The sequence below is a fragment of the Schistocerca gregaria genome, chromosome 6 (assembly GCF_023897955.1).
Source record: "Schistocerca gregaria isolate iqSchGreg1 chromosome 6, iqSchGreg1.2, whole genome shotgun sequence".
Classification (NCBI taxonomy): Eukaryota; Metazoa; Arthropoda; class Insecta; order Orthoptera; family Acrididae; genus Schistocerca; species Schistocerca gregaria.
The window spans coordinates 253,680,896-253,694,044 of NC_064925.1; the positions used below are offsets into that span (position 1 = coordinate 253,680,896).

The 13,149-nt window shown below is 41.6% G+C and overlaps 1 protein-coding gene across 2 annotated transcripts in view; it reads left to right on the plus strand.

Annotated features, from left to right (window-relative positions):
• Positions 1 to 1,246: 1,246 nt before the first annotated feature.
• Positions 1,247 to 13,149, plus strand: part of LOC126278543 (uncharacterized) — a 70,281-nt gene continuing 58,378 nt past the window's right edge. Inside the window, exon 1 of one of the 2 annotated variants that reach the window (XM_049978722.1) lies at positions 1,247 to 1,914. In XM_049978722.1, the coding sequence (XP_049834679.1) occupies positions 1,818 to 1,914 (97 nt within the window). In that variant the 5' untranslated portion in view covers positions 1,247 to 1,817. The remainder of the gene's footprint in view (positions 1,915 to 13,149) is intronic. The other variant, XM_049978721.1, reaches the window with a different exon arrangement.

Consider the following 13,149-nt stretch of genomic DNA (forward strand, 5'->3'; position numbering starts at 1 on the left):
TATAAAATGTAGACCGGAAATGGCAAAGAAATCTTTTCTGAAGAAGAGAAATTTATTAACATCGAGTATAGATTTGTGTCAGGAAGTCTTCTGAAAGTATTTGTATGGAATGTAGCCATGTATGGAAGTGAAACATGGATGATAAATAGTTTAGCCAAGAAGAGAATAGAAGCTTTCAAAATGTGGTGCTACAGAAGGATGCCGAAGATTAGACGGGTAGATCACGTAAGTAATGAGGAGGTACTGAATAGAATTGGGGAGAAGAGGAATTTGTGGCACAACTTGACTAGAAGAAGGGATCAGTTGGTAGGACATGTTATGAGGCATCAAGCTATCACCAGTGTAGCATTGGAGGGTAGCGTGGAGGGTAAAAATCATAGAGAGAGACCAAGAGACGAATCCACTAAGCAGATTCAGACAGATGTAGGTTGCAGTAGTTACTTGGAGATGAAGAAGCTTGCGGAGTTTAGAGTAGCGCTTTTAAAGCACTGAGGATATTAATAATAAAAACAACTATGAAACATGGACTGAAATATCAAAGTTGCAGTTCACGTGAAGCAACAGAAACTAACAAAGCAATATAAGATTGCAACCATGATTCTGTGTAATTCTCGAACTTTCTATCGTCCCGCGATCGGGTGATGTTTGATGGCACTATCTCCAAGACGAGTGTATTCCGATGTAATTTATTCTCCCGATAAATATTAATTAGTTCATTAGGATACAGTTCGTTTATTCGGCATTTGATTCTCGATTAGTTGTCTTGATTGTTTCATTTGAATTTTGTCGTCTTGCTTTCAAACTGTTTAAAATATGATAAAGTTATTATCTGTTGTTCAAATATATCAACAGGGACTGAGTTGCTCATATGCAGGATAGGTAAACGGTTACCGCCTCTCATAATCAAATAAAATATAATACTAGGTTCAGTCAAGCAATGTTTTTTTGGAGGACAACATTTTCATCTTTGTTTGTTACCTGTACTTAAAAATCGACACGAACGTTTCTATATTCTTACATACTGTATGAGAACAGGTATTGTTAATTTGTTCAAACGCAATAGGAGTTCTTACAGTGGAAGGCTGTAATGGTATTTCGTCCACTGCTTCATAAAATTGTGAAATTTATCTAGAGCCATAGCTTATTTAGCTAGTTCCAGTTTCTTACTTAGACCTTGCATTCGCGCCATGGGAGTCATACGTCACGTGATTGTTCGAACTAGCTCAATACTTTACCGAGCGCTGCGCCGTATCGGGAAATATCGAGCACGTTTGAACGCGAGTGTCATTTGCCCAGCCCTAGTTTCTACCATAGCATGGTTTGAAATCACGTTAAAGGAAAAACATACTTATCTGCACGACTGCTAATAACTATTTTTAATGTCATATGTCCAGAGCACCGTGTACCCCATTGATTCAGATAAATTTTTAGATTTCGGCGTAGTCGGCCGATGTGGTTGAGCGGTTCTAGGCGCTTCAGTCTGGAACCGCGCGACCGCTTCGGTCGCAGGTTGGAATCCTGCCGCGGGCATGGATGTGTGTGATGTCCTTAGGTTAGTTAGGTTTAAATAGTTCTAATTTCTAGGGGACTGATGACCTCAGATGTTTAGTACCATAGTGCTCAGAGCCTTTTCGGAGTATGATTTTTCTTGTTTCATGTGTTGGTATTACTGGATGTCAATCGCATCCGTTTCTCGTGCACAAACAAGTCAAATTTAAATTTCAAGTGTAACATGTAGGAAGTCTGGTAGAAGTATACACTGTTTAGCGTAATTGATATAATCCATTTGGCAATCAAATCAACATTCTAAGTAAAGTATGGAAGTACACTTAGACCCGAAGGAAGTCTTGGCTCACCTGAACGAAATGGGATATAGAAACATTACACCGGAGCAGTTACGGGATTTCGTTCGAGGTATGGTAAATCTGTGGATGCAAAAAATATGGCATTTAAATGTGTGGTGCATATCGCATGCAGGTTTGGTTACGCAAATAGCAGTCTATTTTTGGTGTGAAGTAAATATTGCTTACAGTAAGAAGTGAGGCAGTGCGGATCGTACTTGTCTATATATTATATTTACCGGATCATCTCCTTTGGGTTTACATTTTTAGATGCGGTTGTGTGATTGTTGACCCTGCAGCTGTAAGAGTTGTGTGATTGTCTATCTCGCAACTGCTCAAGATCGGACGTAATTAAAGGCAATAGCAGATGTGTTCTCGAAAATCATCATTTTGACGAATTAGCAGAGTCACACGCAGAACGCACCATAAGTAAACGATCTGTAGCGAAAAAGAATACGTATGCACTTTATTTAAACAAGAAGATGCGATTCAAGGCAGCTGAAACTTTCTTACCCCAACTTTGCTGCTCTATCGTTGCGTACCTACAGTGGTATCTTATATTGCAGGTGTCAAATTTTTCAGAAAAGTGACACAATTGCACGTGCTTTTGTGGTTACCAAAACACACACACATACACACACACACACACACACACACACACACACACACACACACACACACACACACACACACACAAACAATACATGCATTATAAAATAGGATGTCCATGACAGCTTCATCAAAAATAGCTAGCCTACTTGCCATGAATTAGGAGTAAGTTTTCCTATCTGTTTTCTCAAGAGAAGGAGAAGAGGTATGTCTTTTTAACTTGATCTCCGCTGTGATTTATATGCAACAAAATTTAGTTGTTGAAATACTGGCCATTTGAAATTAAACTGTCTTCTTATAATATTGTCAGCAACAGGTGACTTTCAAGAGGCTGACACAATGTGCTAGACTAATAGAGTTCTATATCTTCTTTGAGAAAATAGCATTGATCTTCAATGGTGATTGTATTCTTGTAAACTACTTGAGGTACAACTAGCTACTTTGTTCGTACATATATGAAACTGATGATTCAAAGTCTCAGTTGAATGCCAGTAACCAGGTAGCATATGGGGTCAGTGTGCCAGTGTCATCCAAATATTTCCCATAGGTCTCCCGTAGATTACAACTCGATAATTAAAAACTGAGTGACTGAAGGGCGTCAGAAAGTTTCAGACAAAAAGTTGGTTTGTACATCTTCCTCCAATTACATTTTGAAGTAACTTATATATATATATATATATATATATATATATATATATATATATATATATATATATAAAGTTACTTCAAAATGTAATTGGAGGAAGATGTATATATATGAATAAGGAGATACAACATGAGGAGCCAACACTATGCTATTTTGATGCCTACACCACTCTATGCCATTCTTACGTCTTCTTCATACAACAAATGAAGACATTTTAACCTATTTTAACATAAGATTATCTTAGGAACAAGACTGAGCAGTTAGTTGCTAGATCACAACTGCCAAATTAAAGGCTCTTCATCTGTGATCCTTTAAGTGCACTTAAGGCTGATCTCGTACTATCATAATTAAAGCAATTCGGAACATCTATAATCCCTTACAAGGATTTAAAGTTACTAAGGGATTACATCAGGGATGCAGCCTACCACCAATACTTTGTAAAATATGTACAAGGAAAACACTGGAAAATTGGAAGAAAAAAATGTAAGAACATGGGAATTCCAATATGTGCTAGTACTATATATCCAGTACAATTTACCGATGGCCAGCTAATTTTGACCAAAAACCATTCTGCAATGTTTTAGTTTTCGTGGTCACCGAAAGTTATACATAATTATAATTTCACTTCTTCTTTGTGCATATCTGTCCTTAAATTTTGTTCAGCAGTTCTTATAATTAATGTTAGTATTCCTTGTATCCATATGGAGGGGGCTGGGATGCAGTCTGCCTTTTTACCTTATCTTCTCAGTGGTTCCCCTTCCATGATCCATATCTCGTCTCTCATCCTTGGGTTTCTTCCATTAAATCAATAATTGAATTTGTGAAATTCATTTTCTTCCTGATGACTTCATTTCGGACTCTTTCCCACATGGATAACTGTGAAGACCATCTCCAAACATATATTAAAGTTGCTATCTATCTTTTCGTTAATGGGGATTTAACTGTCCATACTTCTGATCCTTGTCATAATGCTTGCAATGGTTTTTTCTGTTTCTAATCTGTTCGCCTCAGTACAGTTAATGTTCTAATAAGGAACTTTCCAGCGTTTATTCATGAATTAATTTTCTTATTGTGTTTACCAAATTGTGTGATATTTATTCACAGATATTTGTACTCAGTATGTGTAGTCATTACATCTCTTCTAGTGTCAATTATTGATCTATTCCTCATGTTATCGTGCATTTTGTTTTATCCGTGTTGTGCTGAGGACCTATTTTTTAATACTGTATTAATTCCTTGGTGATATATTCAATGTCTTCATTTTGGGTCAAAATTAGCTGGCCATCGGTAAATTGTAGTGGATATATAGTACTAGCACATATTGGAATTCCCATGTTCTTACATTTTTTCTTCCAATTTTCCAGTGTTTTCTTTGTACATATTTTACAAAGTATTGGTGGTAGGCTGCATCCCTGATGTAATCCCTTAGTAACTTTAAATCCTGGTAAGGGATTGTAGATGTTCCGAATTGCTTTAATTATGATAGTACGAGATCAGCCTTAAGTGCACTTAAAGGATCACAGATGAAGAGCCTTTAATTTGGCAGTTGTGATCTAGCAACTAACTGCTCAGTCTTGTTCCTAAGATAATCTTATGTTAAAATAGGTTAAAATGTCTTCATTTGGTGTATGAAGAAGACGTAAGAATGGCATAGAGTGGTGTAGGCATCAAAATAGCATAGTGTTGGCTCCTTATGCTGTATCTCCTTATTCATTCATATACTTATTCTTCACTTGTATGTCATTAGCTTGATGTGAGCCTTATTTGTGCATTCTCTACTTCATCACTATACAACCTGACAAAAGCTGGACTTGTATACATTTGGCTGGACATGGCAGTAAAATGTTGGACATGTCTGACCATCTGACAATCCACAAACTGCATAAAGGTTTATTATCATAGGATTTTTTATACGTCTAAAAATACTAAGTGAAGGGACTAATTTCGAACATTTTTCTTTTAAAGTATCTTTGCAATCAGTTCTGCATCATATCTGCTTGTGTTATCCTCGGGGGCCTCACAACTCTTGAGTATGTGCATGGTGAGCAGGCAGTCCCAAGCTGTTGCACTACTTCCTTTCCTGTGGTGCAATTTTATTTTCTCATTATATATCTTTCCTCTGGCTTACTATCTAGGACATATCAGTAACGCCCTCATCCCCACTTCATAAAAGAATCAAACTCCCATCTATAAAACTGCTTCAGATTATTTTTAAAGTTTATTGGAAGGTTCTAAGTGCTCTCTTTCTGTAATATTGGGTGAATTGTGTCTGGGTAATTTGCACTTCATGAGTTACACAGCCTCAAGACACATATACATGGTTTCTAATTTTAATATTTATCTTATTGTTTTAAAACTTTAACAATAGATTAGCACAGAATCTTAAATTTTTAAATTTGGTCAATAATTATATGAATTACTGAAATCAAATTTTTGTTGCACATGGAAACTGTTATATAGGCAACCTGCAACTGAAATTGTGCACAGTTTTAGCTGTTTAGTGGTGTAGGTTCCCTGCTTATGCCCAAGCTTGCTCTCAGGATGTTGGGCATGGCTTCTCTCACTTTGTTCCCTTTATTTCAACCTGCACATGTCAGCTAACTAATATTTGTGCCCCCACTTAGAGGTTTGACCCCAACCTTGTCAAACTCCTTTTACAGGATGTGCAGGCTGCGCAAGGAAGGTCGCCAAATACGCAGCATGGTAGTTAGTCCGTGTGGTAGGTCACTGGTTACCCAATTGTAGCCCTTTGACTGCACAGTGATAGCACTCTTGTTGCCTGATCTGTCGCTTTCCTGTGCATGCCGATGAGTAGCTTGCCTATCCATTTGGGGGCACTGGTACTCGAGTCACTGGTCATCACACTGGATGACCTTTGCTCTGGCTGGGTGGCGCCTGTGGAAAGAGCCCTCATTTGGAGTACTGTATTTTACAGACTATAAAAAACACTTTTTTCCTTCAAAAAATTGCCTCCAAAATTCAGGCGCTTCTTATCTCAATATTAATATAAAAATGCCCAGTGTTTCATTTAAAATTCTCAACAGTCTAAAAAAATGGCCATATAATCGATACTGTGAAAAACCTCTGTCTGGCAACACTAGATTCAACTGGCAGCAGCAGTGAACCAATGTGACAAACATGAGTTGCGGGGATTCACAAACTTGCAAGAACAATCTCCCTCTCATCCTGCCATCACAAACTGAGAATACTGTCTAGCTTATGATACATCATTGCGGTGTATGTTGCCAGTGAACCTGAAAGTGATCCGCGTTACCGGTAATGGTACAATATCTTTTGTTAGTAGTTAGTTTCGTAATGGGAAAAAATAAAAGGTATTCATATGATGTGGGCTATAAATTGAAAATAATAGCATATGCAGAACAACAGAAAACTGAGCAGCTGAGTGGCGTTTCGGCTCTCCACCAACAGGGGTGGGGATTATGATTGGCACACTAGTAGAGAAGAATTTTAAAAAATGAGGAAGACTAAATGTGCAGATAGAGGACTGAATTGAAAATGGCCAAACCTAGATGGTGACTCACTGAAATCGATTCAAGGACACTATGAAAATAGCATTGGAATTACTACAAAAATAATTCAAATACACGTGTGTAGGCTAGTGTACAGTGAAACTTAACTTGGTGCTACATTGTTGTTCTTTCATGTTGTGCTGACTTAATCCAGTGACTATTCTCAAGCACAAAAGACTACCAAAACCTTCTAAAATAAGCCAGTTGGTGGTGTTGTTCATGTTCATGAGAAGGGTTGGATGGATGAGGCTGGTATGAAATTATGGATTAACAGTGTGTGTGAGAGAAGGAAATGTATGTTATTGAAGAGGAGTTCTCTTTTTGTGCTAGATCAGTTTAGTAGTCATCTGAAAAATTCTACAAAAGAGAAATTGAGAAAGGGAATACAGAGCTTCCTGTTGTCTCGAGAACATCTACTATGTCATGGCAAAGGGAGCTTTAAAATGACCTACAATCAAACAATTGTGTCAGTGGATAAAACAGTCATGGTCTAGAGAAAGAGGGAAGAAGTCAATGTTAAATCTTTCAAGAAGTGCGGCAAAAGTAACAGTCTTGATGGCAGTGAAAACTATTATATATGAAGAGGACAATGATAAGACGAAGAAAAAGAAAGTTCAGCTGATGATGTTTTAGGATTTAAAAAATGTCAGTTCAGTTTTATAAACCAAGAATTTTTTTGGTCTGGCTTTGCGATCTAATAAAAAAGTGGTACAAATGTTATTTTAAAAAATTACTCAAAAATTGAGGAGCATCTTATAGTCTGTAAAACACAGTAAGTGGCATTATGATAGATATTTATCATCATGGATCACCAAATTAGCAGTCAGTGGCCATGAGGCATATCATTATGATCCCAAAAATTTTCTCTCCTTGGCCATGCCATGGATGGAAAAAGAAAACCAAACAATTTATATAGAGACTTACTCCCCTTAGTTTTTAGTTTGCACTTGAACAGATGGAGGGTCCCTCTCTCTACCAAGCCAATGTTTTTTGTGCAGATTGTTGAAAATACATTTGACAAACTCTCTTCACTTATTGAATTGTGAAGTGATTCCGTCTTACGATAATTAAAACAGCAAATCCTACCCAAAAAGTGTTACCCTTTTGCAAACAACTTAGTGGTGTATTTGTTACAATAACACCCCAGAAAAACCTAAGCATGCTATAAGGATTAATTTTTGACAATGACTTACTGCAGCAGACAGTTGAAGAACTAGGCAAATATTTGCCATCACCAGGTCTGGTAACCATCTCGGACGACGGCCTGTACCGTCATGGAATGATGACTTTAGATTGGCTATCAGGGCCAGATTGACAGCTCTTCGAAACTTCAAACGGTGTCCAACTACAGACAATCTTCATGTCTTCAGGTCTACGAGAGCACGTGCGAGGCGAGTGATCAAAGAATGGAAGGGGGCTTCCTGGAGGGAATTCACGACTTCCATTAATTGGTCCACTTCCGCTGCGCATGTTTGGGAATCAGTAAGACGAATTTCAGGCAAGAGTAGTCCACATCCCCTTACAGCCTTGTCAAATAATGGAGTAGTCTACAACCTTCCATTCTCCATGTGGGAACTGGAAGAACTGGAATCAGCTTTATCTGCAGCCAAAGACACTGCTCCAGGACCTGATGAGATCCATTATACCATGCTTCGTCATCTGTGTCCTATAGCAAAAGGTCAGCTCCTCTCATGTTTCAATCAGATTTGGTTTGATGGACAGTACCTCATGACTTGGAAACAGACAATCTTAATTCCATTCTGGAAAACAGGTAAGGACCAGAGCGCCCCTAACAGTTATCAGAGTGTCGCCCTTACTAGTTATATAGGTAAGACTCTTGAATGCATGGTCAACTGCCGATTCGTCTGGCTGCTCGAATCCCGAGGTTACCTGAGCTGCTCCCAGTGTGGTTTGAGGCGCTACCGCTCCACTGTTGACAACTTAATTCCACTGGAGACGGCGATACAGGAGTCCTTCTTACACCAAAACCATTTACTTTGTGTGTTTTCTTGACCTCAAAAAAGCATATTATTCTACTTGGAGGTACAAAACCCTTCACCAACTTCATGAATGGGAACTACGTGGATGCCTGCTGCTTCTGATCCAACCCTTTCTCGAGCACAGGCGTTTTCGATACCACATTGGTGATGCCGTATCTGATTGCTATGTTGCGGAGAATGGTGTGCCCGAGGGCAGTGTCCTGTGTTACATTGTTTGCCATCACTATCAGTGGCATTTCCTCTGCAGTCAGGAGCCCTGTCAAATGCTCTTTGTTTGTGGATGACTTTTCAATCTTCTTCTCTTCCTCTGATCTTACGACGACGAGGCAGCTAAACTGATCATTAGGAGGCTGGAAACCTGGGCCCAGACAACTGGTTTTCGGTTCTCGCCTGAGAAGACTGTGTGCATCAATTTTAATCATGCTCGTCAGAGTTTTAACCAACCAGAGCTTACAATGGGGGGCTGTATTCTACTTTTTCAAGACACAGTGTGCTTTTTGGGTTTATTATTTGACTCGAAATTAACAATCTCGCACACCTGAAAGACCTACAAACAAAGGGCTTGTGGTTGTTGTACATTTTGAAATGCCTTGGCGGAAAAACATGGGGAGCTGACGGGTCCTGCCTCCTACAGTTTTATATGGCATTTGTTCAATCACGCTTAGACTATGGCTGCGTGGTTTATGTATCGGCCCGTCCTTCCTACCTCCGGATGTTAGATGCTGTCCGCCATGCGGGCATTCGGATATTGACTGGAGCCTTTCAGACCAGCTCAGTTCGGAGTATGTGTGCAGAGGCTGGTGAACCACCACTCTGTATTCAGCGACACATCCTTTTGGCTCGACAGGTGCTGAAAATCACTGTTACTCCAGTCGTTCGTATTTAGTTCAGTCATCCAACCCGCCTTCGAATGACTATTCAGGAACCGGCCCCATGCGACCCAGCCATGTGGTATACTTGCTGTGGCCTCAAGGATCTGGATCTCTTGGGCATGAAAATACACACCCAGGGATGGAACACACTGTCACCTTGGTGTCTTCGGAGGCCCAAAGTGATTTTAAGCTTGACGCAGTACCTGAAAAATTGTACTGCAGATATGGTTTTTACAACTTTGTTTTAGTCTATTTTAAGTATGTATATATGTATGTTTTATCGTTATTTATACAGATGGCTCCCAGCAGGGGAATGCTCTTGGTTGGTTTGTGGTTTTCCCTGATAGGGTTTTTAAAGTGCATCTTCTAGAACAATTTACAAATTATGATGCAGAGTTATATGGCATTCTAATGGCACTGGAGAGGGTTCACAGGCATCACCGTACGAGTTTTCTTGTCTGTTCTGACTTTCTTAGTGCACTGCAAGCGCTTCACCAAATGTATCCGGTAGACCTGCTGATTCAGCTCATCCATGACTGCTTACAGTGGCTCCAATGTCGTGGCAAGGAGGTGATCTTTTTCTGGGTACCTGGTCACGTTGGGATACAGGGTAACAACATGGCTGATAAAGCTGCAAGGAAGCATGTTGGGATAGTGTTGTCCATCAATGTCCCATCCTGTTGCATGCCCTTATCTAATTTTCTGACAGATGCATCATGAGTCAGTGGGAGACTGAATGGTTGCAGGTGTCTAACAACAAACTGCGGTCACTCAAACCGACCACAAAAGCTTGGCGGACTTCATGTCACCCTCGCCGCTGGAAGGAGGTTTCGCTTACCAGACTGCGTACTGGGCAAAGCCCTTTCACACATAGCTTCCTCCTCCGGGGATGCTGCTTTCAGTTCAGCATATTGTGGCTAAGTGTGCCCTGTATACCGATAATAGGGCAGCCCTTGGTCGCTGGAAATCTGCCCACTGTCCTTGCAGATACTGATACCAGTGTTAACAGAGTGGGGAAATTTTATGAACTATCAGGCCTCATCCCTAAACTGGTGGGGAAGGGCAGCAGACTTTAGTACGTTATAAACTGCTCTGCATGTGGGAACAGCCTTCTTCCCCATCCAAGAGATTTCATGTTGATTTTTTGTCAGGGCCCTGATGACTGTGATGTTTGAGCGCCCCCTCAACCCAACTCATCATCATTCAGAAAGAAAGGAAAATCGTGGAGTACAAGACCCTGGACCCACAGACCTACACTGAGGCTAAGAGAAAATTTGAATGTCTGCATCATGTATGTATGACATCGTCTTTCTCTGCCGCTTCAGCAGTTCTAATACCATCAGCTCCACCAACCCCCATCACCTCTCAGAGCTGGAAGACTACACCTGCCCCCCTGATGGTGGAGGGGCATTTCCCTCCCTCTTGCTCCCACACCACCTACTTCAGAAGAACCCCCCCCCCCCCCCCCCCTGTCAACCATGGGGACGCCCATCCCCACTTCTAAGCCGGAGAAGCTTAAGTCTTCTTTGGCTTCTCTTGCTAGGAAGGGGTCTTTTGGGTCACTCCCTTCCCAAGTTTCTGCTAGTGGGGAAGACGAAACCCGCCAGTGGCTGAAGAGCTCAAAAGCAGCTGGTCGTAGGGCTTCACACTCATCCTCTGTCCCGGAGACTGAGCCAGTGAAGTCCTCCCAACCAGAGAAACCCAAGGAGCAGTGAGATAAGTCCAAAAAGAAGACTCCTAAGAGCAAGGAAATTGCTGTGAATCCCACACCACCACTACCTACAAGCTCCGCGTCTGAGGATGGGGTGGAGATTCTTCCATCCGCTGAGGACCTAGATCTCGCCAGACACTCACACAGTGGATATAGACTGCTCAGGCAATAAGTTAGTGGCAGCAGGTGACTTGGAGGTGTAAACTGTCTCATTGAATTTTCATGTTTTCCCAGTCTCACGGTGACATCATCCTCTAGTGTAATTGTGGCTGTTTTTTTCCACCGCCTGGCTGAGCTATGGCAACTGTTAAGCTTTACACCTGTTATCTGCATTGCCCTCCGGGAAACCTGGTTCCTGGCAATGCAGACCCCTGCCCTCTGCGGCTATAAGGGATATTACCGGAACCATAGTGACTATAATAGTGTCAGGTGGAGTTTCTGTTTATGTCCTAAACTCCGTCTGTAGTAAACCTGTGTCCCTTCAAACCCCTCTTGAAGCTCTCTCTGTCAGAATAAGGACAATGTAGGAAATAAATGTCTGCAATGTATATCTTCCTCTAGATGTAAATAAAATAGAAAGAAACATTCCACATGGGAAAAATATATTAAAAACAAAGATTCCAAGACTTATCAAGCGGGAAAGCGCCGGTAGATAGGCACACACACACACACACACACACACACACACACACACACACACACACACACACACACACACACACACACACAAACAAAATTTCGAGCTTTCGCAATCGGTGGTTGCTTGGTCAGGAAAGAGGGAAGGAGAAGGAAAGATGGAAGGATGTGGGTTTTAAGGGAGAGGGTAAGGAGTCATTCCAATCCCGGGAGTGGAAAGACTTACCTTAGGGGGAAAAAAGGATAGGTATATACTCGACAGACACAAGACACAAGCAGACATATTTAAAGGCAAAGAGTTTGGGCAGAGATGTCAGTCGAGGCGGAAGTGCAGAGGTAAAGATGATGTTGAATGACAGGTGAGGTATGAGTGGCAGCGACTTGAAATTAGCGGAGGTTGAGGCCTGGCGGATAACGAGAAGAGAGGATATACTGAAAGGCAAGTTCCCATCTCTGGAGTTCTGACAGGTTGGTGTTAGTGGGAAGTATCCAGATAACATGGACGGTGTAACACTGTGCCAAGATGTGCTGGCTGTGCACCGAGGCATGTTTAGCCACAGGGTGATCCTCATTACCAACAAACACTGTCTGCCTGTGTCCATTCATGCGAATGGACAGTTTGTTGCTGGTCATTCCCACATAGAAAGCTTCACAGTGTAGGCAGGTCAGTTGGTTAATCACGTGGGTGCTTTCACATGTGGCTCTGCCTTTGATCGTGTACACCTTCCGGGTTACAGGACTGGAGTAGGTGGTGGTGGTGGTGGTGGTGGTGGTGGTGGTGGTGGTGGGAGGGTGCATGGGACAGGTCTTACACCGGGGACAGTTACAAGGGTAGGAGCCAGAGGGTAGGGAAGGTGGTTTGGGGATTTCATAGGGATGAACTAAGAGGTTACGAAGGTTAGGTGGACGGAGGAAAGACACTCTTGGTGGAGTGTGGAGGATTTCATGAAGGATGGATCTCATTTCGGGGCAGGATTTGAGGAAGTTGTATCACTGCTGGAGAGCCACATTCAGAGTCTGATCAAGTCCCGGGAAGTATCCTGTCACAAGTGGGGCACTTTTGGGGTTCTTCTGTGAGAGGTTCTGGGTTTGAGGGGATGAGGAAGTGGCTCTGGTTATTTGCTTCTGTACCAGGTTGGGAGGGTTGTTGCGGGATGCGAAAGCTGTTTTCAGGTTGTTGGTGTAATGGTTCAGTGATTCAGGACTGGAGCATATTCGTTTGCCACGAAGGCCTAGGCTGTAGGGAAGGGACCGTTTGATATGGAATGGGTGGCAGCTGTCATAATGGAGGTACTGTTGCTTGT